This window comes from Pectinophora gossypiella, chromosome 16 (genome assembly GCF_024362695.1).
Source record: "Pectinophora gossypiella chromosome 16, ilPecGoss1.1, whole genome shotgun sequence".
Classification (NCBI taxonomy): Eukaryota; Metazoa; Arthropoda; class Insecta; order Lepidoptera; family Gelechiidae; genus Pectinophora; species Pectinophora gossypiella.
This window is the reverse complement of record NC_065419.1, coordinates 15,730,075-15,756,340: the sequence shown is the minus strand read 5'-3', so window position 1 is coordinate 15,756,340 and position 26,266 is coordinate 15,730,075. Positions and strand designations below refer to the sequence as shown.

At 48.6% G+C, this 26,266-nt stretch overlaps 6 protein-coding genes across 8 annotated transcripts; 4 read left to right on the top strand and 2 right to left on the bottom strand.

The window, feature by feature from the left end:
* Nucleotides 1-785: 785 nt before the first annotated feature.
* LOC126373746 (microsomal triacylglycerol transfer protein) lies at nucleotides 786-7,042 on the bottom strand. Its single transcript, XM_050019985.1, has 7 exons — nucleotides 6,653-7,042; nucleotides 4,279-4,473; nucleotides 3,802-4,200; nucleotides 3,371-3,582; nucleotides 2,425-3,188; nucleotides 1,500-1,873; nucleotides 786-1,469 (listed from the first exon to the last, which is right to left on the bottom strand). Exons 1-7 carry the CDS (start codon nucleotides 6,896-6,898, stop codon nucleotides 1,026-1,028), a joined length of 2,634 nt encoding a protein of 877 aa, XP_049875942.1. The 5' UTR covers nucleotides 6,899-7,042; the 3' UTR covers nucleotides 786-1,025.
* Nucleotides 7,043-7,666: 624 nt separating this feature from the next.
* LOC126374061 (kelch-like protein 3) lies at nucleotides 7,667-11,594 on the top strand. Of its 2 annotated transcripts, XM_050020503.1 has the most exons (4): nucleotides 7,667-7,773; nucleotides 7,924-8,031; nucleotides 9,277-10,635; nucleotides 10,784-11,591. In XM_050020503.1, the coding sequence occupies exons 2-4, from the start codon at nucleotides 7,943-7,945 to the stop codon at nucleotides 11,352-11,354; spliced, it is 2,019 nt and encodes a 672-aa protein (XP_049876460.1). In that variant the 5' UTR covers nucleotides 7,667-7,773; nucleotides 7,924-7,942; the 3' UTR covers nucleotides 11,355-11,591. The 2 variants fall into 2 exon arrangements, with proteins under 2 accessions (XP_049876460.1, XP_049876461.1); XM_050020504.1 differs by lacking the exon at nucleotides 7,924-8,031 and having other exon boundaries at nucleotides 10,784-11,594.
* LOC126373745 (uncharacterized) lies at nucleotides 11,442-12,044 on the top strand. The gene is made up of 3 exons (XM_050019984.1): nucleotides 11,442-11,482; nucleotides 11,531-11,701; nucleotides 11,750-12,044. The coding sequence occupies exons 1-3, from the start codon at nucleotides 11,442-11,444 to the stop codon at nucleotides 12,042-12,044; spliced, it is 507 nt and encodes a 168-aa protein (XP_049875941.1).
* A 2,239-nt stretch (nucleotides 12,045-14,283) lies between these two features.
* Nucleotides 14,284-17,611, top strand: LOC126373744 (uncharacterized). The gene is made up of 2 exons (XM_050019982.1): nucleotides 14,284-14,487; nucleotides 16,369-17,611. The coding sequence occupies exons 1-2, from the start codon at nucleotides 14,358-14,360 to the stop codon at nucleotides 16,989-16,991; spliced, it is 753 nt and encodes a 250-aa protein (XP_049875939.1). The 5' UTR covers nucleotides 14,284-14,357; the 3' UTR covers nucleotides 16,992-17,611.
* Nucleotides 17,612-21,359: 3,748 nt separating this feature from the next.
* Nucleotides 21,360-23,120, top strand: LOC126373932 (uncharacterized). Its single transcript, XM_050020287.1, has 3 exons — nucleotides 21,360-21,898; nucleotides 21,987-22,146; nucleotides 22,240-23,120. Exons 1-3 carry the CDS (start codon nucleotides 21,628-21,630, stop codon nucleotides 22,673-22,675), a joined length of 867 nt encoding a protein of 288 aa, XP_049876244.1. The 5' UTR covers nucleotides 21,360-21,627; the 3' UTR covers nucleotides 22,676-23,120.
* On the bottom strand, nucleotides 23,111-25,446 carry LOC126373931 (uncharacterized). 2 transcript variants are annotated; one of them, XM_050020285.1, is made up of 4 exons: nucleotides 25,216-25,446; nucleotides 24,694-24,992; nucleotides 23,733-23,889; nucleotides 23,111-23,575 (listed from the first exon to the last, which is right to left on the bottom strand). In XM_050020285.1, the coding sequence occupies exons 1-4, from the start codon at nucleotides 25,290-25,292 to the stop codon at nucleotides 23,212-23,214; spliced, it is 897 nt and encodes a 298-aa protein (XP_049876242.1). In that variant the 5' UTR covers nucleotides 25,293-25,446; the 3' UTR covers nucleotides 23,111-23,211. The 2 variants fall into 2 exon arrangements, with proteins under 2 accessions (XP_049876242.1, XP_049876243.1); XM_050020286.1 differs by having other exon boundaries at nucleotides 24,694-24,930; nucleotides 25,216-25,331.
* Between the last annotated feature and the right edge of the window lie 820 nt (nucleotides 25,447-26,266).

Here is a 26,266-nt window from a genome sequence, read left to right as displayed (position 1 = left end):
TTGAGTGGCAACTCGTAGAAAACTGTATATTTGATCGACTCGTGAGGGTTGTTGGAAGGAATCGACAGCATTCTTAGGCCAAACTTACTACTTGGGGATAAAATTGATGGAAATGTATTAATTTTGAGTGGCAACTCGTAGAAAATTGTAGAAATGATCGATTCATGAAGGTTGGCGGAAGGAGTCGACAGCATTCTTAGGCCAAACTTACTACTCGGGGATTAACACGTTAACAGTCCGGTGTACCGTATGTGGCACACGGGGAGCGGTTCCGCCGAGTTCGTGTACCCTATGAGGTACACGAGACCAGTGCAGCTTTATGGGCTGTCAAATCACGGACTCGTAAAATTTGTTGATATTTTCATAAAGGACTTGTAGCCAAAGACCTTATAAATAGAAAAAGTCAAAAACATGTCACATTGAATAACAAACGAAAGCCAAAAAATATAATATCTCATTTGGACATATGGCATGTTTTGAAACGCTTGTATGGGGACTGTTAACGTGTTAAAGACCGGCTGTTATGAGTTTTGATTACTTACTGATTTTTACATCTTACTACTCACCCGACGGATATTCCTCGGTTATGTATTATGGTAAAATTATTATCGCTACATTTAAGTATATCTTCGAGAAACAGACACGTTAGGAAAAAACTGTAAACATCCATATTTATTGTTTAGGTACTTAACTTACACGCTACCGCGTGTCTAGATTTTAAAATAAAATACCACACATATTTACTAAAAGTGGGAGGTGGATATATGTAGGTGAAATAAAAAGCGTTTTGAACGTTTAAGAATTAATAGAGAGCGTAAATAAATTATTTTATTTTTGATAAAATTAATCTATATAAAATAAACGTTTATTCGATATCCACGTATTTTACAGATCTTCGAAATTATTTTTAATATCTAATAGCAACATTCTCGTAGATCGTCCAAGATGATACGTTAGAAATATTAGGTCAGGTATGACTATTATTTGGTAGACCCTGAACGGATTCGACTCGCGGCCGAGGGGCGCTAGGGCTCGTCGTCGTCGTCGTCGTCGGCGGCGGCGGGCAGCGCGCGGCACGCGGCGTGGTTGGCGCGGCCCAGCGCCAGCGAGCGGCCCGCCAGCGGCACGCGCAGTCGCCGCCGCCGCGCGTGAGGCCGCGCCGCCGGCGCGCCCGCCTGCGCCGATTCGGCGCGCCGGTACTCGTGGTCGGCGAGGTCCACGCGCACGCACAGCGCCACGGCCGAGTAGAAGTCGAGGTCGGCGGCCACGCGCAGGCGCGCCGCGGCGCCCGCGCGGCTGGCGGCGGCGGCGCGCGCCCAGGGCGCGGCCAGCGCGGCGGCGGCGCGGGCGGCGAGCGCGGCGCGCAGGCGCAGGCGCGCGGCCGCCGTGCGCGCCCACAGCGCCAGCGCGGCGCGCGCGTCCAGCGCCAGCGCGCCGGCCGCGGTGGCGCGCAGCCGCGCCGCGCCGCCCGCCGCCGCCAGCGCCACGCGCGCGCGCGCCCCGCGCAGCGGCAGCAGCGCGCGCAGCGCCGGCGTGGCCGTGCTGCACGAGCCCGCCCACACGTGCGACAGCAGCTCCGCTTGGCCGGTGAACAGCGTGAGCGGCGGCAGCGCGGCGCCGCCCACGGTCAGCCGCAGGCCGGCGGCGGCGTCCTCGCCCTCCTCGCCGCCCTCCACGCCCGCCAGCGCCTGCAGCCCGCGCGTCCACAGCCCCACGCCCAGCACGGGCAGCGCCGGCCCGGCGGGCCCCCGCAGCCGCAGCTGCACGGCGGCGTCCCGCAGCAGCGCGTGGCTGGCGACGGTCACGGCGTCCAGCTCGGCGTGCCAGCCGCCGCCGCCCCACGGCGCCGCTCGCACCACCACGTCCGAGGTGCCTGTCGTGGTTTCACGGAATCAAATCGAGTAAAAATTAGCACAAAAAAGGAGATAGATCGATAGATAAATCATTTATCTGGTCTACAGTCACACATCGTACGATACAAAACGACAATACACACCTCATGGATCGATGTACACTTAAAGGGGGACGTAAAGTTCGAGGCTCATGCCCACTTTAAAAAGATAATCGGGATTTTTGAATTTTATTATATCGAACATGTCGAAAGAGAAAATTCGATTCAATTCGTTGCCGAGAGTAAATGACACGTTGAATACTATCGATGACTTGGACTCAACATTAGCCCTTAAAGACGGTTGCCAGTACACGATGATGAACCCGAAAGACAAAAGAAAAACAGACATGGTTCGTCAAAAGCATGCCAACTCAGAAGACACGAGAGTTGAGTTTGAGTTAAAAGTTGTTCTCTTTTGGACTGCGAAGTTTCAAGTAATAGAGTCTTGGAAACTATTATTACGTCTCTCTTACTCGATATTGAATCGGTGATTATTGACAGATTAGAAGTACATAATGTATGAGAGTCAGTACCCGGGTGCGCCTGCGCGTGCCAGCTGCCCAGCTCGGGGTCGGCGGCGGCGGCGCGCAGGAACTGCTGCACCGGCTCGTGCTGCGGGGCCAGCTGGCGCAGCCGCGCCCACAGCACGCGGCGCAGCTCGCCCGCCGCCGCGCCGCGCTGGCGCAGCAGCCGCCGCGCCGTCAGCGTCAGCGCCAGCGGGGCCCGCACGCTGTGCTCCACCGCCAGCTCCAGCGCCTGCGCGCGCAGCTCCAGCGGGCGGCGCTCGTCGGCGGCCAGCTCCAGCACGCGGTGCAGGCGCGCGGCGCCCAGCGCGGCCGGCACGCGGCGCAGCGCGCGCAGCGCCTCCAGCTGGCCCGCCTCGGCGCGCTCCAGCAGCAGCGCGGCCGAGGACGGGTGCGCCGCGCCGCCCAGCGCCAGCAGCGCCACGTCGCGGCACGCGGCGTCGCGGCAGCGCGCGAGGCGGCGCGTGGCGTGCTCGCGCACGGCGGCGGCGACGTCGGCGCGGGCCGAGTCGTCGGCGCCGGCCGCGTCGTCGGCGCGGACGCCGGCGGCGGCGGCCAGCAGCGCGGCGGCGGCCACGCCGGGGTCGCGCGCGTCGTCGGCCAGGCGCAGCAGGTCGCGCAGCACGGGCGGCGGCGGCGCGGCGCCGGCCAGCGCGGCCAGGTAGGCCAGCGCGGCGGCCGTGGCGGCGCCGCCGCGCAGCTGCAGCGCGCCACACGCCGCCTCGTGCGCCGCCTCAGTGCCCGCCGCGCCCACGATGCGCGCCACCTCCACCCTTTTGGGATAATACCATCGAAAGTGGCTCTACTGTACTGCTCGCATGTCTGTTACTTGAACTTGAAATAACTAGATTATAATATGGGAAGGTTAACCGATCACGTGTCATCTAGCCGAACGTCGAAAATTATACTCATTCGCAAGTAAATAAATAAGTAGTCGTCGGAATCCATAACGTACAGTTTGGCCTCGGTGTCCTGGTCCTGCAGCACCCGCGTGAGGCGCTCCGCCCCCGCGAGGCGCGCGGCCTCCAGCGCCCGCAGCGCCACCTGCGCCACGTGCTCGGTGCCGCCCTGCCCCGCGGTGCCCGCGTCCTGCAGCTCCGCGCCGGCCGCGGCCAGCGCCGCCCACCGTTCCTCCGCCTCCGCCTCTTCTAAATCGTCGTCTTCCTCCTGTACTTCCACCAGAGAAAAATGTTAAAAGTAGATATAATTTCTTAAACTATCTCCATACTACGTAAATTCATCTAAAATAATTATAAATGACATGCATTTGTCATACTCGGCGTCGCCAATAATCTTAGTTAGATAACTTGTCATAACATTGAACGCAAAGCGACGCGGGCGTACATAGCAAAGGTCGGGTCGCGATAACCCGCGATAAGGACGTGCCTGTGCCCGCAGCGGCAGCGCTACGGCGTCCAGCGCGGCGGGCAGCGCGGCGAGGGCGGGCCGCAGGCCGGGCGCGGCGGGCGCGCAGGCGCCGCGCTCGGCCGCCGCGCGCCGCAGCCGCGCCCAGGCGCGCGCCTTGACGGCCGCGTCGGCCGCGCCCGCCGCCGGCGCCGCGCCCAGCCGGTGCTCCTCCTCGGCCGTCACGGCTTCCAGCGCGTCCCGCGCCGCGCTCAGCGTGTACCGCGTGACCCGCCGCGACTCCACCGCGCCCTCGTCGGCGCCCTCCCAGCGGCACGCGCGCTTCAGCTTGCGGAACTCGAGCGGCGACAGCGTCTCGTACAGCACGGAGCACGTGCCCGACGCGTCGGTCTCGTTGCGCTCGCCGTCCATTATCTGGAACTGCAGACGGGGTCAGCGCGTGGTGCTCCTCGGCCGCGGGGGTGGCGGGTGGCGGGTGGCGGGGAGGCGAGGTGTCACCTGCAACAGCGAGGCGATGGCGCGCCTGTAGTCCTGCAGCGCCGGCGGGTCCCCGGGCGGCAGCAGCAGCGCCCGCACGGCGCCGGCGTGCCAGTGCACGTAGAAGGGCTGGCGCGCGGCGGGCGCGTCCCACAGCGAGGGGCCCAGCTGCGCCCCGCGCGCGCCGCCCAGCAGCTCCAGCCGCGGCGCCCGCACCTGGCATGGACACGGTATTACATCGGATCGGGACTAACGCACGATACTTCCGTCGGTGTCAGTTGGACGAAACAATGAACAAATAGTGGCGCGTTAAGATCAAGATCTTTTTGGACAAGTTAAAAAGTAAACAATATTGGCATTATGTTGTACGTACTAGCTGCGTCAATAATTTAATCCCGAGAGTGGTTCCAAATGTCTCATGTCCACCATTCATTAGCACATTGTGTGTTCACGCTAACAAGAGCCATTGGTGGATTTTATTACTACAGTAATACTACATAACTTGTATTCATTAAGAAAATGAATATCATCTTTACAATGATGTTGTTTTGATTACTAGTGTTAATATTTATTTACGATTGTAACAAATGCAAATAAAAATATTTTAACAAATAATATTTTACCTATAAAACTTAAGCATTTAAAAATATGACATCATTATCAGAGTCTGAGACATTCTGAGATAATATTGCACAATATTATCTCAGAAGTAATGAAATATTATGCAGTATTTTAAATGTACTTATTTTTAAAAGCTATTTTATTCAATATAAATAATAATAGGTAGACAAGACACCTGAATTATTATTTAAACAATAGTTGTCAACAGTATTAAAGTGTTTCAAGAATATATTACTTTATGAACTTTATTATGTACTAACTAATCAAGTAATCACTTACAGGATGGATAGCAAATATTAGAACACACCACAGTTTTATTTGTATGTCATAAACAGAACATTTACAAGTGGTCATTGATTACCAATGGTATAGCAATTAGCTGTATTGTTGTAGATCATGGTGATCATGTGCCAAATATCAGTTTGACTTAGCTAATTATATTTGAGAAATAAGCAGCGCAGTGGACACATATAGCAGCAGCTGACGTAAGGAGTTAGTTTCTTATCTTCTGTTCTAGAACTCATTGATATAAAGAATACGTCTTTAGGGATGTTAAGATGGCGAGGGGAGGGAGCCGATGAGGAACAACAGAAACAACCTTACAAGTTTAAAGGTTGTATTAAGGTTGTGATGTTGCTTGGGAGCATTATTTGATGAAACAGGGTTACACCAAGAGAGTGTGTGTTTAAACGAAGTAACATTGAATTGCAATATTGTTATTCATTGTTCCCCAGAAGTACAACCCAGCAGAAAATGTTATTTAAGTATACATATAAATGATGATGAATAATGTCACATGCTTTATGTATAAATACATTATGTGTTCAGTAAATACCTACACGCCATGAAGATGGCTACCATAACAATTATATGATAACAACCAGCATCCATGACTAGTATTAGCTTTCATGATCACTGACAAAATATCCCCATACCCATTATAGTGGTGCCAATTCTGGTAGACCCAAACTTTATTTTATTATACCTTGATATTCTAAAAGCAGTGCATTATTCTAGAGATGATTAAAAAAGAAGTGCATTAAAGAGCAAGTTTTAAGTGCAATAGAAAGTGTTTGTATTGTATTGCTTTATTCTATGACATTGCCTTGCTGTTTGCATTATTTATAACAAAATTATTAATAAGAAGAGTTGTTGTAGCTTACTACATAAAAAATATAGGTAAATCAGATATTTCGTCTTTATATGTATAGATTTAGTCAATTAAAATCTTTATTTAGAAATATAACATTAACTACAATTTTATATTTTTATAGAAATATCCCTTATTTGCCAGTTGACTTGCCTCCTTTCAGAAGAAATTACCAAAATGTGATTAAAAAATATTTTAAAATGTATAGTAATAAAAGGCTTGTATTGCTTCTACATTATATAAATAAATGTATTTTCTACATATAAATAAAAAATTAAATTTAATACATTATATTGTATAAATATCAAAAGTCTGATATTTTTTTTATTGCAACAAAGAGTTAAAGTAGTATTTTATTTTAATAAGTACTGTTAAACTTAAAAAAAAACTAGTTTGTTTCTACCTAACTAACAACTACAAAAGCACGTTTTGAAAAGTTATATAGTTAATAATAATTAAAATATAATTATACTGTCTCCATGTTTAAAGTTGTCCATGTGCCTGTTGCTATAGAAGGAATAATTTTTAATGAGGCATTTAAGTAACTGGATTATCTGAAACATGTTAAGCTGTCATTTATTCCTACAGCTGTTAATAATAAGTTTTCCTGGCAATGCCGGTTACCTCGAGCTGCAGCAGCGCCTCGTCGGGCGCGCAGGCGAGTGGGCTCAGGCCGAGACGCGCTCGCAGCCGCCAACCGGCCTGCTGCGCGGGCGCTGCCGCTGGGTACACCACGGCCGCGCTGTCTATTTCGTACTCCAGGGCGCCGCCTGTCCACAACCGTACGAAGTCATCCCGCGCCGCACCCAGGGCACCCGCACACAATAGCGCGAGGCAAAACGCCGACCCTGCCCACATCCGCAACTCCATAATAAACCGGCGTCCACCTCGTCACTCAGACGACTGAATTTTTATCTTTAGAATACCTCTTTTGATAAGTTCGAAACTTAACTTCCGTTCCCTCTACACAACATGAAACTTTTCATTTGTCATTTTTGTTTGACATTTTATTTAGTGTTGCCATTTTTTACATTTCACGGAATGAGTGCGTTCTTGGTGCGTCCCATATCCCCATGTTACGTTAATTACTACGTTAAATCTGTGCAACGCCATCTATATTGTTTTTGGGGAACGGAGCCTGGAAAGTCCCTCATTGTCCGGTGGTTATAAGCAATGTGGTGCCCGCTAAAGGAAAATAAAGGAAATTTAGATGGCGCCATTCTATCGGAACTGGACTGTCTTGAACCTACCAATGCTGTTTCCAGTAATTACAGTAAAAAGTACCGACGTTACTGCCACTCATGATACTGGTTCCAAGAATAATAAAACCCGAGGACATGCAAGTGATGCAGGCGATAGATGACGAATAGCGCAGTTTTCCGAATAAAAAAAAATTAACCTCAGAAAATTAGTATAAGTCTAATAAACAGTTTTATTGCATTATTTTTCTGATTCTTAACGAATTATTCTCATTTTTCATAAAAACTTTGAACTTTTAAGTCTTCTTCTTTGCGAGTCGATGGCGATCGAAGCTAAATTTAAGTTGTATTATCTTTTCATTTCAAAATTTCCTTGGAATACGATTTTTTTGTAGTTGACGTACGATCATGCCTTTTTTTCATCTGGCAGCCCTGGTCCTTGTTCTTAAAACATTCATTCGTTCTTTTTGGGTGGGTGGATGGTGGATGTTGTTTATTTTGTTTATTACAGTTATTTATAGACATTGTACTTACTGTCCGCGTAAGGTATTCCAACAAGATATACTTTATGTTTTGTGTAATAGTGGTGAATAGGCAAGCAGACATCTACAAAAGTACGTCAGCGTGTGGTGGTGTGCATATTAGTGCAGTGGTGTTGAGTGAATAGGGTAGATGAGGCAGCAGCTTGTGTGCTAGGAGCGACTCGGGGGGCGCTATGGAGGAGCGCCCTGAGCTGGAGCGCGCCGAGGTGGAGCACCGCGACGAGCTGGACCGCCCGGACGCCGTTGCGCCGCCCGACCCGCTGTCAGTGTTTCTTAACTACATTTCCATCCAACAGTTTCATACATTTCGCTCAATTCATGCTTAATATCAAGAGATCATATTTGTTTAGTACCTACTTGAATCTTTTTGTCAGTGGATATAGTAGGTAGCTGCCACAGATCAGAGAACTGTGGTAAGTATCAGCTGTAAGATGTTTCATACAGTAGAAATATTCACCACTATTCTATTGGCTTCACAGCTCATGGAGACATAGTGTTTCAAAAGTTTAAAGTAATTTGTTTAATATATGAATTTATCTTTGGCAAATTGTATTGTCATTTTGTTATTTATTTATATCACTATAATATGATTCAACTCATCATATATTATTATGATTCAACTTGCCTTAGCTTCAATTTCTATTTTTACTTTAGATGGTACTTTAGATCAGCTCAAACATACATAGGACAGAATTCCTTTTGTGCCATTACTGAGCTTCATGTTCCTATTAAACCTATTATTATCTTGTACAGTCCGTTGCATGTACGTTGAATGAAAACTGTAGTGATGTCATGGTTACCTGCTGCCCCTCATGGTCCCACCTCATACCACATTTCAATTGAGAGCCGATAATTTGTCAGGGCATTTAAGGTCACCGTCCAACTTGTACTGTACAGATTATAGTAAACTTGTTTATTAACTTAAGATCAAAGTTCCAAATCTGTTTAGGTACTTAACTAATATGACAAGTTGAAATGTTCAATGTCTTCCACAAATGCAGAAACATCATATCATAATATTACTAGGTACCTATTTCCTTGTGATGATGAAATAAAACAATAATTATTTTATTACTTTTTTTGTAACACCACCAACTACTGAACGCAGGTTTTGTTAAATAGAGTAAACTTGCAAACTCATTGCTACTCTGTGGTTGGTACCAATGTGGTTTGGAATTAATTAAAAGAAGAAAACATATAAATGTACAAATTGGTATGAATGATTAAACTGGTTTGATTAATGGGAAATTTACCTGTATATGTTTCTTTACAACTTTAAATTAAAGACAAAAAGAGTCTTTAATCTTAGGAGAGAAATTTCTTTTCATAACACTTGCTCAGTTTAGGCACACAATGAACAATGAACACAATGTTGTGCTTGTGCAGGCAAGATAAATAAGTAACACCTAAATTTCAACCAAATTTCACAACCTTTGAATAGAGAATTTTGGGGAAAATAAATTCTTGAAAACCTTTTGCTTACTACGTGTTGTACTTGACGTTACAGAGGCGCCGAAGCGGAGCAGGGCGCCGAGATGGCGGCGGAGCACGCGGCCGAGCAGGTGGCCGAGGCGGAGGCGGGCGCGGGCGGCGACGCGGGCGCCAGCGAGGCCGAGGCGCGCTACGCGCTGGCGCGCTGCGCCTCGCAGTCGTCGTTGGACGAGTGCTCGCAGCGGCCGCAGCCGCAGGAGCCCGCTGCGCCGGCGCACGCGGCGCGCCTGCTGGACGCGCTGGCGCGCCTGCGCCGCGCCGCCACGCTGTGCGACGTGCGCCTGCTGGCCGGCGACGCCGCCGACGCCGCGGGCGGCGCCGACGCCGACGCCGACCGCGACGCCGGCGTGTGGGCGCACCGCGCCGTGCTGGCCGCCAGCTCGCCCTACTTCCGCGCCATGTTCACGCAGTTCGAAGAGCGCACGCGCGAGACGGTGCGCATCCGTGGCGTGGAGCCGGCGGCGCTCGAGGCGATCGTGGCGTACGTGTACGAGCCGGAGGCGCTGTGCGTGACGGAGGGCTCGGTGCAGGCGCTGCTGGCGGCCGCGTCGCTGCTGCAGGTGGGCGGCGTGCGGGCCGCGTGCTGCGCCTTCCTGGCGGCCGCGCTGGCGCCGGACAACGCGCTCGGCATCCGCGCCTTCGCCGAGCTGCACGCCTGCGAGGACCTGGCCCGGCTGGCGCGCGGCTACCTTGAGACGCACTTCGTGGAGGTGGTGGAGGGCGACGAGTTCCTGGCGCTGGACGCGGACGCGCTCGCCAGCCTGCTGGAATCGGACCGGCTGGTGGTACCGAGCGAGGAGGTGGTGCTGGAGGCGGTGCTGCGCTGGGTGGCGCACGCGGCCGAAGCGCGGCGCGCGGCGCTGGGCGCTGTGCTGGAGCGGGTGCGGCTGCCGCTGGTGGCGCAGGAGACGCTGGTGGCTCGGGCGCAGGCCGAGCCGCTGGCCAGCGCGGGGCTGCGCGTCAAGGATCTGGTGATCGAGGCGCTGGCCTTCCACCTGGCGCGGGGCCCGCGGCGGGCGGCGGCGGCGGCGGCGTGTCCCAGGGCACGGCCGCGGGCCCCGGCGCGGGCCCCGGCCGAACTGCTGGTGGTGGGCGGACAGGCGCCCAAGGCCATCCGCGACGTGGAGGCCTGCTCGCTGGAGCGGGCCCGCTGGCGGCCCGCGGCCGAGCTGCCGTCGCGCCGCTGCCGCGCGGGGCTGGCGCAGCTGGAGGGCCGCGTGTACGCCGTGGGCGGCTTCAACGGCACGTTGCGCGTGCGCAGCGTGGACGTGTACGACGTGGCGCGCGACTCGTGGGCCGCGGGGCCGGCGCTGGCTGCGCGCCGCTCCACGCTGGGCGTCGCCGTCATCGGCACCCGCATCTACGCCGTCGGCGGGTACGTTCCGATTGATTCTAATTACCTTTACTTCTCTTCGTTTCTTCTTATAACAGTATACAGGTGTCCCTGAAAAGGCACTCTGTGAAGCTGTAATAAAAGTGAATTGACGCGTACAGCTCCACAAGCTACAGCGTGGCGTGTGCAGGTTCGACGGCGCGACGGGGCTGAGCTCGGGCGAGGTGCTGGAGACGCGCGAGGCGGCGGGCGTGTGGCGGCCCATCGCCGGCATGAGCACGCGGCGCTCGTCCGTGGGCGTGGGCGTGCTGGGCGGGCGGCTGTACGCCGTGGGCGGCTACGACGGCGCGTCGCGGCAGTGCCTGGCGTCGGTGGAGCGCTACGAGCCCGGCGCCGACCGCTGGGAGCGCGTGGCCGACATGGCCGCGCGGCGCTCGGGCGCCGGCGTGGGCGTGCTGGGCGACGCGCTGTACGCCGTGGGCGGCCACGACGGGCCCGCCGTGCGGCGCTCCGTGGAGCGCTACCGCGAGGGCGAGGGCTGGACGCCGGCCGCGCCCATGGCCACGGCGCGGCGCAACGCCGGCGTGGTGGCGCACGCGGGCAAGCTGTACGTGGTGGGCGGCGACGACGGCGCCGCCAACCTGGCCACCGTGGAGGTGTACGACCCCGCGGCCGACGCCTGGGCGCCGCTGCCCGCCGCCATGGCCGTGGGCCGCTCCTACGCCGGCGTGTGCGTGGTGGCGCGGCCGCAGCCGCCCTGACGGGCCGCGCCCCCCGCGCCCCCCGCGCCGCGCCCGCCCGCCGACCTCGAGCCGGGGTCAGTACTTACTTAAGTACTTCGTTGTTACATGGACTGGGGACGGCTAGCTCCACCGTCGGACGGTCAGAGGTCGGTGTGAAATCAACCTCGTAAAGATAAACAATGTTGTAATTATAGGTACGCGAACGTCAGCGGCCCCGGCGGCGCGGTGGCGTGCGGCGCGTGCGCGGGCGCGGGGGCCGTCGCGTGCCGCTGGCGGCGTGGGGGCGGGGGCGGCGCGGGGGCCGGGGGCGGCGCCGGGGGCGGGGGCGGCGCCGGAGCCGGCACCATGCCGCGCGCGGCGCGCTGGCGCGGCGGCGGCGGCGGCGGCGGCGGCGGCGGCGCGCTGTCGGCCAGCTGCGGCTCCATCGCGGAGCCGGCGCCGGCGCCCGCCTGCCTGCTGCTGCTGCACGCGCCGCGCGCCAGCTGCTCCTACCACCTGCTGCCCGAGAGCCAGCGCGCGCGCCTGCTGCCGCCGCGCCGCCGCGCGCCGCCCTGCGACCACGACCACCGCGACCCCCGCGACCACGGCGACCCCCGCGACCACGGCGACCCCCGCGACCACGGTGACCCCCGCGACCACTGCGACCCCCGCGACCCCGTCGACGACGACGACGAAGACGACGACTCGGACGACGAGGCGGGCCGCTAGCCTCGCCGCTGTCCAACGTCAACACTCGTGATAGATTATAGTTACGTATGCGCTTACGATTCTTGAACACTTGTACAGAATAATATATTGTTACATTCCACTGCAGAGACTGGTTTATTTCTCTACTACTATTTGTAAATTAGATGCATTGTATTAGAGATTTAGTGATTGTATTTTAGTATGTAGTAAGATTATAGCCTCGTTATTTTATACGCATTTTATTTAATTCCTTCAAATTACAAATAAATAGAATAGGCACCTTGATTTGAACGTAAAACACGATAGAAATTAGGGCGGAGTTTATTTAGATCCTTCTTCATCGTCAGTAGTAGTCAACCTACAAATTTTAATAATTATAATAATTAGTATATAGATGGTATAACACTACCAACAATGGTCGTGATGTGGCACAGCCTCGCCTCCATTGACTGGAGGGGAACGTACTCCCCACGGTGCAGCTGCTCCAGAACGGGTTGATGGTTCCAATAAATAGGGCCCTGTTTTTACCACACGATAATACCTGCCAGACAGCTTCACTCTACCTACGACACACGCGAGTGAGATGTCAGCAAGTGGCGCAACATTCCCTAAACCTACCGGAAGGTACATCAATAAGTAGTTAAGAAGCTCCGGCTTTATTCACTCTCCACTACTAGTATCCCCTTCAATAATAAATACAAACATTTCCAGCCCCTGAATAAAATTTCATAGCAAAGATGCTACTAACAAGTATTATTATTCAAAGTAACAGGCGCTATATTTATTTTGTTGACTAAGCAGCGTCGCCACGCGTTGGAAATGATACATTTTATGGATGGTAATGTTTTTTTTTTAAATACTTAGGTAAGTATCTACAAGTACGACAACAACGACAGGAAGTGAGAACAATTGATTAATGTCTAGGTTGCAATGCAAGTTCTCTTCATTGCTTTAGGGACGTCCTTACGAAGAATGTAGTGAGGTCGGTAGGTGTGAAACACTTGAGGAATGTGCAGGATCCAAGTAGCTTCCATAGTAGGTACCTGCTTATCCCGGTGGGAAATAGGCTTGAGTTTATACGTGAGTATGTATTATGGTTCAAGTTCTCTTGGTGAGTTTCTTCAGCAGGACAAGAGATATGCGAAAGCCACTGGAACAAAGTCGCCCAATATTAGTAAAAAAATTAGGTAGGTACTCAAATTTATTTATTCAAACAATTAAAAACAAAACAAACACATCTTATAAATAAAACACCTCCTCCAATGCGTCACATCGAGGCAAGGTGCCCAACAGGCTGGCAGCATTACCCCTCTGAATCGCCAGGCTAATTCTCTGACAGAAATAACTACCAGCCCTAGTATCTCCCGAAGCCCCAATAAGACGCATTGAGAGATCCTTAACAAATATTTTTGCTTCTGGACCCCAAGGACCCATCGTTTCAACTGCAAATGGGACAAAAAGGAATGATCCCGCCAGACCCGAGTACTTCCTCCTCTTCAAGGACTCAGCCGCAATAGCCGCTGCCGCGCGGGGCGAGACGAAGTACCGTCCAGATGCGACGACGCCAGGGTATCCACACAACACACATACTACATTTAAACAGCAATTGTCTGATGTGTGTTTCGGAGCAATAGTGTTTATTAATTCATTCTGCTGTCTATTGAAGATACCGACGTGATGAAAACATGTATATCAATAACAGTTCAGTCACTATCTTTCAAGATCTAAAACATTGAAGGTAATCGCTCTGAAAAGAAATCTCAATTGCCTTGATTGTTGCTAAATGTCTATGTCGTTATTATCGTACGGTAATAATACCTACCTACGTATAGGTATGTAGTTCCGTCCGATACAGACGGATACAAATGTCATTTTATTATATCTGCTTACCTTTTTTTTTTGTTTAGTTTAACAGTTCTCAAGTAGGTAGCTCATCAGGGAATTAATTAGATATTTACCTACAGCACTTTGCTCATGGGTTGGAAACTTAGAACTTAACATAGTATCTACCTATCGTTTATCAATTACGGGAGTGTTAGAAGTTTTCTTAAAACATAACCGTCGTGGTATTTTAACGGACATTAATAATGGGTAGGTAGACGAAATGGGTTGGACGTGAATAGACGGGCGCGGGCGGGTGCGGGCGGGTGCGGCGGGTGCGGCGGGCGCAGAGCAGCTGTGGCGAGCGGCGTGGCGCGGCGGCGGGCGGCGCGAGCTGTGTGCGGGGCCGCGGGTGCCGGGGCCGGGCGGCGGGCGGCGGGCGCCGTCAGTGTGCCGCCAGCCCGCGCCGGCAGCTGTGCCCGACCCGAGCCGCCTGCGCCGCCCGCGCCCGCCATGGAGCACTTCATCGAGAGCGTGCGCAAGTACCCGTGCCTGTGGAACACCACGGCCATCGAGTACCGCGACCAGGAGCTGAAGGACGCGGCGTGGGCCGAAGTCATGAAGGATACCGACCTGTCCTCGGGTAAGCCCTCGCCCCGCACCCCTCGGGCCGCGCTCCACTGCCGCCGGTCGACTCGGGCCGCTGCCGACTATACTATTCCACACTATACCTACCTACTGTATTTCCACAATACCTTTATAACCGCGCACGCGCACGCTCAATAATCTCACTCGATGTCTCGCAGTTTTCAGGCAGTTTAAAAAAAAAAACTACGCTTGGAATCTAACATTTCAATTGATTCAGAGATTAACATGCTAATAATACACATTGCCAATATAATTATCATATTCTTTCATTTAATTCTATGAGCCTTATTATTAGGTAAGTAACCTATTAGAGAAGCGGTTTGATATTCGGTACTCGGCACATTCAGCCTCAAAACCGAATATCCGGTTTCGATGTCGCATATGAGTGTAAAATTATAGTTTATAGTAGGTTGGATTAATAATAACATTACAGTTTTGGAATCTTAAAAACTAGAGATAACAGGTAATTTTTTTTGTCCTTATGTAAATTGACGTAAAAAACAATGAGCCTGATTTAAAAAACGTATGTACTGTTATAAAATATGGTTTATTCCGGACAACAATTAATTACTAATATTTGTCACGTACTTATACAAAAATCATTAAAACTGTACGTAAACCTTTTACTAAAAGTACAAAATTTCCTTACAAAGTAAATTAAAAACATTGGACATGGGTAACTTATTTTTTACAAAATATCGCAGGGTCGGATGACGTCAGCTGGGCTAACCTTGAAATGCTAGCAGTTTTGAGCATACCTGGTGTTCTTATACCGTGGATGTTAGTGAATAGAAAAGGGAAAAAAATCTTAGCCTATGTTAGTACGACATATTTATTTGGCAGAATTTTGGTATAGATAAATAGATGTACTTCGTAAAAAAATACTTCGTAAAATAAATATTATACATATGTATACTTACCATAATTTTGTCGAATAAACGTGTCGTAGGTTAAATTTTTTTGTACTTACTGACACCTATGGATCATTTGTAGTCCGAAATAAACCACATTTTTATTATAAGTACCTACTTTTTTTTTAAATTAGGAGTTTTAGGATAATTTATATTAGGACAATTCCTGCAGACATATCCTAATTTTATTTTAACTTATATTTGTCATTTTCGAATCCGTAGATAAGGAAAGGGACGGATGATTGACAACTGTTAATTTTAAAATGAATGAATAACCCGGGCGAATAAAATAGGCATCTCGCTCATATGCTACCCGTTTGACGTTATCCGTCCCTTTCTTTTTCAGCATTTAATAAGAAAATGACAAGTATAACTTACGTAAAATAAAATTAGATGGTGTATACAGGAATCAGCACCAATAAAAGCAAGTTTTAATAAAAAAAAAGTATTATGTAGATATTAATAGATATAACTAGTTATTTTGGTTGCTTACTTCCTCAGATGGTTGCAGCAAAATCGCACTCTTTGGGGATTTACCGTAGACGTAAGTTGAAGCCGAATAGTTCGGCCGAATATTTAGTTAGGTTAGGTTAAATCACTATTTGCCGCATCTCAACTCTGGTAGCTACCTATTATTTATGCGAATATTTTGACACGTTACTGTAGGTACTAGTAGTATCTTTATTCTATGTTATTGGGTAATTTTATCTTTATTTTTAGCTACGTACTATTTCAGTAGGAGAACGCACTTAAGGTACTTTAAGGAACGGGCATTTATTTTCTAGTTATGGTCGTGGGCACAAAGCGAGTTAATAAGCATAATTAAATAATAATTTCTCCCCTCACCTATAGGTATTCCAGGCCTATACATCCATTTTAATACAACAATCTGATATTAGTTGAATATATATGTCAGTTGTGGGAATACATAGAATATTAATCTATATTAGTTGGTGTGGTTGCAGTGAAGGAGGTGAAGTTGAAGTGGAAGAAGTTGCGCGACAGCTACCGCGACGCGCTGAAGAGGCAGAGCGAGATGTTGGCCAAGGAGCCGGGCCAGGCCAAGAAGACCTACCCCTGGAAGTACATGGGGCTCATGCAGTTCCTCCAGCCGCACATGAGCGCGCGCAAGCGGCCCGAGCCGGCGCGCCCGCCCGACGACTTCGAGCCGCCGGCCAACGGCCACGGCGCCCACGCCGCCCACGCCGCACACGGCGCCCACGTGAGCCACGCTAGCCGCCGCTCCAGCGACTCGAGCGACAGCGAGGCGCCGTCGGAGCCCAAGCGGCGCGCCGCCCCGCCGCCCGCGGCGCCGCCGGCGCCGGCGCCGCTGCGGCTTCCGGAGTACACGTGGCGCGCGGCCGCGGCGCCGGACCCGCTGGAGCTGTTCTTCGAGGGCATGTGCCAGGCCACCAAGCGGCTGCCGTACCAGACGCAGCTGCGCATCAAGCGCACGCTGTTCGAGGCGGTGGCGGGCGCGGAGGAGGCGCTGGCGGCCGAGCAGCTCAGCTACGCCAGCCTGTGGGCGCGCGGGCCGCCCAGCTCGCGCTCGTCCAGCGAGCCGCCCGAGCCGGAGCGCCCGGCCTGACCGGCCCCGCACCCCAAGGAGGACTCCTCCTCCTCCTCGTCGTCCTCCTCCTCCTCCCGCTCCTCTCGGGACGAGTGACTGCGGAGCGGCAGGACGCTTTACCTTTAGTTCGACCGAGTTCCTAGTACATGGTGAAGTTACCGGTTGGTGCGTGGGCTGTGACTGTGATGAGAGGTACCTAAATCGTTGACTGAAGATGTGATTGATTACTGATTACCACCGACGACGTCCACGACGGGCGGACACCTGTCATATTTGGATTGTTATTCGCTAAGAATAGTTGTATTTTACATAATTTTATCTTGTAACATAATGTTTTTCATAACAGATCCATTGTATATAACAATAATACTAAAGTACAACATGCCTACATGTTATACTAAACTTGAAAGTGTAGGTTCAGTACACCAGCTGCAGCGGCTCGAGTAACAGGCTCGGTGCTGGAGGGTACTTGAGGACTCCTTGTACTGAGATGTACCTATCTAGCTATTGTGAAGAATATTATATACCTACCAAATTATTTTTTTATTACGAAGTTGCTGAAATAATTACATATTAAGGCACTAACCAGGTTTAAAAAAAATGCGATGAGAAAAACAATAAAGATTTTAGAAAATGAATTTGAATGCTGTGATATTTTTTATAGATACTAACTAGTTACCTACTTGGTGAATGAACTTTCAAATTGGCAATACTATCAAAACTAGAAGATTAGAAGCCCGGTCACAGATTAGGAAATAGGCAGGTACCTACCTACTAGGTACGCACCGGTTGCAGAACGAAGAAATGTTAAAGCTAAAGGCCTTATTACTTTATGCAATTGGTCAGTGGCCCATTCTACCCGACGCAGTGTTGGCAAGCAGGCCCGATCGATTTAATGTAAGAAGGGTTTGAACTGAGCCAGCTAAGCTTAGCTGTTAGCTATATAATAGGACCTGCCTATGTCCCGTGCATATAGATACAGTGCGATTTGTTCCTTTCTAATACCAAATACTAATACCACTTGGCATTAGTTTATTTCCGAATTTATATTCCATTCCGAACGAGTACCACATTTTAAAACCGATACCAAAACAAGTATGAAGGAATTAGGTACAGTCAGGTTCAGTAAAATTAAAATGCTTTCAGTTGTGATTTCAAGTAATGTTTAATCAATATTAGGGTTTGATATACATACTTTTCCTCTAATTTGTCATTTTTAGAGATTAAAAAATATCAGATAGTTATCTGTTATCATTCCAAGTCCAACAAAATTATAATATTTCCTACCTATGTACAAACAAATAGTAGCCATTTTCAGTACTTATTAACCCATAAATGCGTATTTAATAATAAATCACGTAAACATTTGGCATAAAAACGAATATGAATAGTAATTACTTACAATCTTACAAAATTATAAAATATCACAGACAATCAACTTTCAATGTAACAATGTTTTTGACAAAAATATCAAAAATTGCGAATACTTACAATCTAACAATGAAAACGATTAAACGATGGAATACTTTTCGGTTTTTTTTCTGTATTTTTATGGGACATTTTTTTTTATATCGTGGATCGAAGTAAATTAAGTTTTAAGACTTTTAGTACCTATCAATTACGATATTATGATTTACATAATAAATCTTAGAAAATAAAATAAATCTTTGTGAAGCTAAGCTTACAAACACTAACGTTTTGGTATTCGTGAGTAATAGATTTTTTATAAAAAAAACGTGGTACTCGTTGGGAATGGAAAATAAGTTCGGAAATTAACTAATACCAAATGGTATTCGTTTTTGGTATTAGAACGGAATAACTCGTCAATGCTGTGAAGTTCAAGTTGCCCGATGTGCTCCTCATGAATATTATCGAAGGAGAAAGTTCCGATGACGAATATATCACACATAGGAAAACAAGATCAATACTGACTTATTATCATCTAAAGTAAAGATATCCCGCATCATTACACATTAAATCCGAGGTATACATGACGACAATGTGGTCAACAGACCTACAACGGCCGGGCCCCGCGGCAATGCGTTTGTTCGCATTATTTTGTTAGTAGGGCTAATAATGCGCAACTTGATAAAATTTTGTCACGGTTATTTTATCAATTCTGATTTCTGACAGTATAATTATGTCGTTTTGTCATTTTTATTATTAATATTATAATATGTGAACCCAAATAAGTCATGTCGTTTTGTTAAAATACGAACAAAATTACGTGCACCCATGTTAGGGAAAAAATAAACTTATCGATTTCGACAAAATTTATTCAATCGATCGATAATTTCATCACGTTGCGCATGTTAGTCCAGCAGATCGAAAAACGTCTCACTAAGGTAGGTAGGTCGACGGTAGAACTAATCGGTCCCTTAGTTCGATCTACTCACTACATAAGGAAAAAGTACTTAATTTAAAAAAAAATGCCAAATTCTAAATCGGTGTAATAAAAAGTAAGAAATAATATTTTGTTGAATACACTGTTAGAATCTAAATTCTAGAGTAGGCGCAACCAGCAACTTTCGTTACCTGCAATTCCTGCAAATGCTTCTCCGCGGTATATTTTGACGTCCGTAAATAGGTAGGTACATAATTAAAAAACACTCGAATACAGGCATTATAATTCGTTTAATGTATGCCAGACACACCCTTGACCATTTTAAATTTATCTTTAATTTACGCTCAAATCATTAATTACCAGTGATACTTCAACGACCTCCAGCGGCTTTATGTTGCCTTTTAATACTAGTCAGGGTTTCCTTCATACAAAAGACATCAACGAGTCCACTGTTAATGTTCCATAACAATGTTTTTTTACCTATGACTTAAAAATTACTTATCCGATTTGGATGAAACATGCACTATTTTTTTAAGTTGGACGATACAGTATTATTTCTTATTCTATGACGATATTTAATCCAAAAAAAGACACCATCTAATTTTATTTTAAGGTATACCTGTCATTTTCTTATCCGCACAAAATTTTTGAAACACACATCAATTTTATGCATAAATTTAAACAAACCTCATTTATGTAAATTTTACGTCAGCCAATAAATCTCGACAGAATTAATTTGACAGCTATTTCATTCGCCCGGGTTATTCATTCATTCACTCATTCTTTTTAAAATTAACATCTGCCAATCATCCGCATCCGTACTTTTCTTTTTCGGCGCATAAGAAAATGGCTATAACTTAAAATAAAATGAGTAGGTTGCTGCAGGAATCGGCACCAATTTGAAGTTTCTGAGAAATGCATGGACAAACATACATATATACACACAAACACACGTGTTTAGAATCCTAAGTAGGTATACGAAAATTATGCAAATCCAACAATATTACATACATACGGGTCAAATAGATAATCTCCTTCTCTTTTGAAGTCGGTTAAAAAGGATAAGAAAAAAGGTATCGACCTAAACTACGATTTTCACTAAATAGACACACTTCGTGGAGATTTTTGCCAAAATTTCAGATTACCGTCACACGGTGGGCTGAAAATCGGCTTTCACTTAGGAATTTTAATTTTCAAGTGCAGGTTTTTATGCCGGATATTGCTTCTATTAACTATTACTACTTATACACAAAAAATACACCCGAGTCATTTCTGCACAAAAACAAAGGAATTATATTTTTTTTACGAAAAATTTGTATGGAGCTGGTATGAAAAATCCAATTATCTACGAAATGGCAAGAAAAACCGTAATACACGTACAAATGGTTGTAGTACTAATTATTAATGTTTTTTGCCATAATTCATAGAACGATTACTGATGCTGTTTTTTTCAAAAAAAATCCTCGAAATGTATTTTTTTTTCAATCAGAATTGTTATGTTACTTTATTAATTCCCTAAATTAGTTTAAAAGATTTCGTTTTAGTTTTAAAATTGAAATACTTAAGTCTATGAAAGCCGATTTCAACCCACCGTGCGGCGCGGCGCCGCGCGCCGGTGGGGATATCTGGAATATGATCAAAACTCCCCACCAAGATTCTCGAGATTTTTTGTTTAGTGTTCCCATCAATTTTTATTGCCAAGTTTTATTAGTAGTTTATTAGTAACGTAGGTACTTATAGATAGATCGTTAATAAATACAAATAGGCGCTTCGTGTTAACAATCTAGCATTAAATGTGTTGTGTTGTGTATAAGTAGTAAAGATATACATTTTACTTAATAACAGCAGCGGCTACGGTTCGTGAAATGATGTCTACCAACCTAGGTATGTAGTTATTCAAAATATTCAAATGAAAAGTTGGGAAGGTCGCACCGCACGTCGGCAGCGGTCAGAGCTCGCCGCGAGATCGATATTCAGTCGTAGAACTCGCTTGCCAGCTGCGGGGCCGGGCGGCGGCGGCGGCGCGGGGCGGGGCGGAGGCCTGCGCCCGCCGGCGTGGCGGCGTGCGTGCCGCAGCGCGCCTGCTCGCTCGTCGGCCCGCGCCGCGCGTCTGAGTGAGACGGCCGCGTGCTTGTCTGCTTCTAGCTGCGCGTGTCTGTCTGCCGTCTTGCGCGTCGACGTGTTTGATTGACGGTGTTTACCACTCGCTCTCGCCGGCGAGCGACGTGCCCCCTTCTTTTACCCATTAGCTATCTCGTGCTAATCGTAACGAATATTTTCTGCTCGCGATAGGGGGTTCACTAGAATGAAATGAAAGTGAAAAAGAGCGCAGAACCGCGAATGTTGCAGACGGTGTACGTCCGTGAACCGTGTTCGGAGGAGGAGGCGGGCGCGGGCGCGGGCGCGGGCGCGGCGGCGGTCGGGCGGCTGGTGGACTCGAGCCAGGCCGACGACCGGCGCATGATCCGCCTCGTGCGGGAGCGCCGCCTGCTCTACGCCCGGAACAACATGCCCGTCGCCAGCTACTACGCCCAAGTCAAGAGTCTCTGGGAGGAGGTTGCCATTGAGATGGGCTGGACTGGTGCGTGCTTATTATCCATGTATGGTAATGGTGAAATTATCAAATCGAACTGTTTCGATATTATGTTCGTATGTTTGTCTCTATGCAGTGGGAGACGTGCGGCGCAAATGGTCGCACATTCGCAACTCGTACTCGCGCCACCTGCGCAACGAGCTTGGGGGCGCGCGCACGGGCCGCGGGCGGGCCGTCAGCCGCTGGTACCTCGCCGACGAGCTGGACTTCCTGCGCGAGCACATGGCCACCGACACGTGAGTATCCCGCACTGGTTTACTGTGTCGTGCTAGCTGCGCTGCAATGTCACTGTACGGGTGTGTACCCACTGAGACGCTGCGTTGTTGCAGGCGGGGAGCGGCGACGGGGTACGCGCCCTCCATGCTGGAGATGGGCGAGCAGGCGCATGCCGCCGAGCAGGACGTGAAGCCGCTGCTGGGGTTCTCGTGGCTGACACCGATGCCGCGCATATCCGACGTCCACTCGGAGGTCGCCGACGACAGCTCCAGCTCGCAGGCGTTCGCTTCAGACGAGAACTCGTCCTTCTTTCAGTTCTTCCGTGGCATCTATGACGACTACCAGGAACTGTCGAGCCGACGGCGGCGGCAGTTCAAGCGGCGCTGCCTCGATGCGCTGCATGCGCTGCTGGACGAGCAGGACGCGGCCGGCGGTGACGCGAGCCCCACCGGCGAGGAAACCCACGCACTCACGCCCCACTTGGCCGGTCCACCTCAGTCGCCCCATGCCACCCCCTTATCCGCGGACAGTATTTTACCCAACGACTGATTATGTATTATATATATTACAACGTTCTTATTTCAAGTATCCAGAACAAAGTGCTTATAAAAATTAAATAAAGACAACCTATATTCTGTCTCTTCACCTGCGCAACCAATAGATAGGTGCTAAAAACAGAATTATGAGGTTATAGATGCCACTTCTTTTCGTAAATCCTATTTTTTTTTTGTAGAATTTTCGCGTAAGAGATTTACCTACTTAACTGTTTAGTTACTACTTCGTTATTGGGTACCTAGTGTTAAATCTACTAGTTTGGAAAACTTCTTCCACCCTACCTAAAAGCTTAAAGGGAATAATACCTACCTACGAAGGTTCAGGTTACCTAGTAGGTAGGTAGGTAGGTATCTTTTTCTTTCGGTAGGAAGGGTATGACATTATAGAGAGAGAGAGAGAGTCGATGAACATATTATAATAAAAACAATATTAAAACGTACGTATGTTTATTTATTAATTTATGAAAACGTCTATAATGTTATATGTTGGATCTGTAATTTATCGATACAAAAATCGGTCGCAAGTGGATATTAAAAGTCATTGTAGAGCACGGGTTTGGAGTCTCTCGCGTGGTCGGGCGCGAGGGGCGCGAGGTCGGCGTCGTCGGCGCGCTGCTCGGCGTGCAGCAGCGCGTCCAGCACCTGCCGCTTGAGCGCGCGCTGCAGCGGCCGCGGCAGGCGCCGCGCGCTGGCGCACACCGACGCGAAGAACAGCTCCAGCGCGTCCGGCGCCGCGCCCCCCACCGCGCCCGCGCCGCCGCCCCCGCCCCCGCCGCCGCTCAGCTGGTACTCGCCCGCGTCGCCTGGCTCGCCCACCTCGCCCGCCTCGCCCGCTAGGCCGCTCTCGGCGTCCGCGTCCGACTTGATGTCATCCTGCCTGAGTGCCTGCTGGCTCCTGCCGATTACCACGTAAAATCTTAATGCAAAACCGGCTCAAGCGTTCTTTCGCATCTTTTCATTTGTCTATTGGGACGATAATAATAATATAATGATTAGCGAAGTTTGAAAGCACTACGCCCCAGGTAGTGGTAGAGTGGAGGCGACGTGTATACCGGCGCGTCATGTACGGCAGCACGAAGGCCATGCGCGCCTGGAAGCGCCACTTCTTGCAGGGCACGCCGGCCTTGGTGGTGGCGCCGCCGCGCGCCTTCTTCAGCGACTGCCGCAGCGAGTCGCGCAGGATCTTCCATTCGCGCTTTAGAACCTCGCCTGAAATAAACACAATTATCAGTGCTGCTATTAGAAATAGGAACAAGTAACCAAATTGGAGATGTCCTTAGAAAAGGTTTAATACGATCTACTCTTAACCGGCGTACGTGTATGAAGCGATTGATGAATGTGGAGGAAGCAAGAGAAGTGTGTCAGGATCGAAGTAAATGGAATTCTATAGTCTCTGCTTACCCCGGTGGCAAATAGGCGCGAGTTTATGTATGTATGTAGGTATGTAACAAGTAACGATCTCCATTGCATTGGGAACTTTACCTACCAAGAATATTTAAATTTGTTAAAAATACTTACCTAATTAAATAGAATAGAATAATTTTATTTGCTTGGATACATGGTTGTTACAAGATGTTAAAAAATATATTGCAATAGATAAATTACTTCTAACGCCTTCACGTTGCCTACTAACACTGATAAGGACTTTCTGGATACAAAAGACATCAACGGGTTCATTGTAATAGTTCCATAATAATAATTTTTGACCATAACTTTAAAATTACTCGGCCGATTTTGATGAAACTTGCACTATTTATTCCCTTAGTTGAACGATACTTAATACAACACAGAAAAAAATGCAATACGATTTTGAGTTACCGAGAAATACGTGGACGAACATAATATACATACACAGTGTTCAGAGCCCACATAGGTAATATACATATACCCTACAAATATTATGCGATTCCAAAAATACTACGGGAAAAATTTATAACCTTGTTTAGTCGGGTAAAAATTTTAATGAAAAGTTGGCATCTGTTTTGGTCTAGTATTGTATGTAAGATTACTGACTGTTGGCGCCGAGCTTGGTGGCGATCTCGGTCCAGCAGCGGTCGCGTACGTCGATGTCGCGGTGGTGCTCGTGCCGCGTGTCGTACAGCACCGGGAACTTCTTCACCTCGTCGATGAGCCGCTCGCGGTCTTCGCGCGTCGCCATGGCGCCAGCCGAGCCGGGGCCGCTGCGAGAGGCGGGCCGGGGCCGCGCGACACTGGCGCGACGCGAGCTATCCCGCGCTACACGAAGCGAGGCTAGCGCATGCCGCCGTACCGATACCAACAGGTTTACATAACCGAATGTCACGCACGAATATCTACGAATTTAATTCTTATTTTTATTTTAAACATACTATGTTCATTTGCATAGGTAATAAATATTTATCAATAAGTGTAACTAACCGCATACGGAAGTGCTTACGTAAGTAGGTATAATACAATAACCTATAATAAGATTATTAGATGTAGGTAGGTAGCTATATGTATAATATTTTCCTCTCCTTCTTTATGAATTTAAATGCCAATCAAATTCCTACCTACCTTTTAAGTAACTTTCCCTGTGGTAATCGAGTGCAGTGTGTAGCCAACGAGCGAGCGATCACGATAAATGTCAGCATTCAGTTAGCGCTGGGTCGCGGCGCGCAGGACGCCGGTCGGTGCCGGTATGGCGAGTATAGCGCAAACATAGCGCTCGCACTCGCGCGGTGTTGCCGCTCCGGTAGCGGAACATCGCATACAGGTCGCGCGACGTTGCCAAGCAGTGCACGTGACATCGCTCGGTATCGCCACACCACAGCACAGCAAGGTGCAGTGCAAACTACGACTGTACTTACTAAACTAACATACCTATTTACCTATTATACTCAAGTAAACCCAGTTAGTAAACCAGCCTGCCTAGGTTAGGACATATCCAAAACACATTTCTCGGGTACGAGTATTTGTTTCAAACATATTGTATGGACGAATACAATAGACGAAATGAAAATATAAGTTTGTCGCGTCATAGTTTGGTTGACAGTGCTTAGAAAAAGTCGAACCTTCTTTTAGTAAATTGCTGATTTACACGCCCAGGATGTTAAAAGGGTACGCAGTTAAGCAAAATTTGCTTGTTGCATGCTCGCATACACTTTAGGCGTTTAGAGGGTCGAACAATTGCTTGCTAGCCGCTCGAATTCGTCCTAGCGTTTAGGGTAATGGAGAAACCATCTATTTAGCAGTATTTACAATTTTACTTACTGATTAAGAATTGTGCAGTGGTTTCACTTGGAGTAGAGACGTTTATATGCATTAGCATACGCTTGGTCTATTGGTCAAAACCCTCGATATATGTCGCGCTAGCGCGCGCGGCGCGGTTGCTGTGTCTAAGCATCGAACAAAAAGAAGTGAAATCTCAACAAAAACATGTTCATGTAAAATGTTGCCAAGACGAGATGATATCGATCGCAATTTCAAAAAGTCATCAGATCTCATGTAGAGCCAAGCATCTCACTCTACACAGGCCAACTTTGGAAACCTTAAGTTTACAAATTCTACACGCAACTTTTTGAAGTGTGTAGAATTTTTTCAATTCAATCTTGGCAACATTTTACTT

Bases quoted from the DNA above. Each gene is read 5' to 3' on its own strand.
- LOC126373744 (XM_050019982.1), top strand. From the start codon at position 14,358: ATGGAGCACTTCATCGAGAGCGTGCGCAAGTACCCGTGCCTGTGGAAC. The intron at 14,488-16,368 runs GTAAGCCCTCGC...GTGTGGTTGCAG, and splicing joins GGATACCGACCTGTCCTCGG to TGAAGGAGGTGAAGTTGAAG.
- LOC126373746 (XM_050019985.1), bottom strand. From the start codon at position 6,898: ATGGAGTTGCGGATGTGGGCAGGGTCGGCGTTTTGCCTCGCGCTATTG. The intron at 1,874-2,424 runs GTACTGACTCTC...AAACCACGACAG, and splicing joins GCACGCGCAGGCGCACCCGG to GCACCTCGGACGTGGTGGTG. The intron at 1,470-1,499 runs GCGCGCGCGCGC...CTGGCGGCGGCG, and splicing joins CGCTGCTGCCGCTGCGCGGG to GGCGGCGCGGCGCGGCTGCG.
- LOC126373932 (XM_050020287.1), top strand. From the start codon at position 21,628: ATGAAAGTGAAAAAGAGCGCAGAACCGCGAATGTTGCAGACGGTGTAC. The intron at 21,899-21,986 runs GTGCGTGCTTAT...GTCTCTATGCAG, and splicing joins CATTGAGATGGGCTGGACTG to TGGGAGACGTGCGGCGCAAA. The intron at 22,147-22,239 runs GTGAGTATCCCG...GCGTTGTTGCAG, and splicing joins GAGCACATGGCCACCGACAC to GCGGGGAGCGGCGACGGGGT.
- LOC126373745 (XM_050019984.1), top strand. From the start codon at position 11,442: ATGGACTGGGGACGGCTAGCTCCACCGTCGGACGGTCAGAG. The intron at 11,483-11,530 runs GTCGGTGTGAAA...TTGTAATTATAG, and splicing joins CCACCGTCGGACGGTCAGAG to GTACGCGAACGTCAGCGGCC. The intron at 11,702-11,749 runs GCGCGGCGGCGG...GCTGTCGGCCAG, and splicing joins ATGCCGCGCGCGGCGCGCTG to CTGCGGCTCCATCGCGGAGC.
- LOC126373931 (XM_050020285.1), bottom strand. From the start codon at position 25,292: ATGCTGACATTTATCGTGATCGCTCGCTCGTTGGCTACACACTGCACT. The intron at 24,993-25,215 runs GTAGGTAGGAAT...TTAAATTCGTAG, and splicing joins CAGGGAAAGTTACTTAAAAG to ATATTCGTGCGTGACATTCG. The intron at 23,890-24,693 runs GTCAGTAATCTT...TGTTTATTTCAG, and splicing joins CACCAAGCTCGGCGCCAACA to GCGAGGTTCTAAAGCGCGAA.
- LOC126374061 (XM_050020503.1), top strand. From the start codon at position 7,943: ATGGAGGAGCGCCCTGAGCTGGAGCGCGCCGAGGTGGAGCACCGCGAC. The intron at 8,032-9,276 runs GTCAGTGTTTCT...TTGACGTTACAG, and splicing joins GTTGCGCCGCCCGACCCGCT to AGGCGCCGAAGCGGAGCAGG. The intron at 10,636-10,783 runs GTACGTTCCGAT...TGGCGTGTGCAG, and splicing joins CGCATCTACGCCGTCGGCGG to GTTCGACGGCGCGACGGGGC.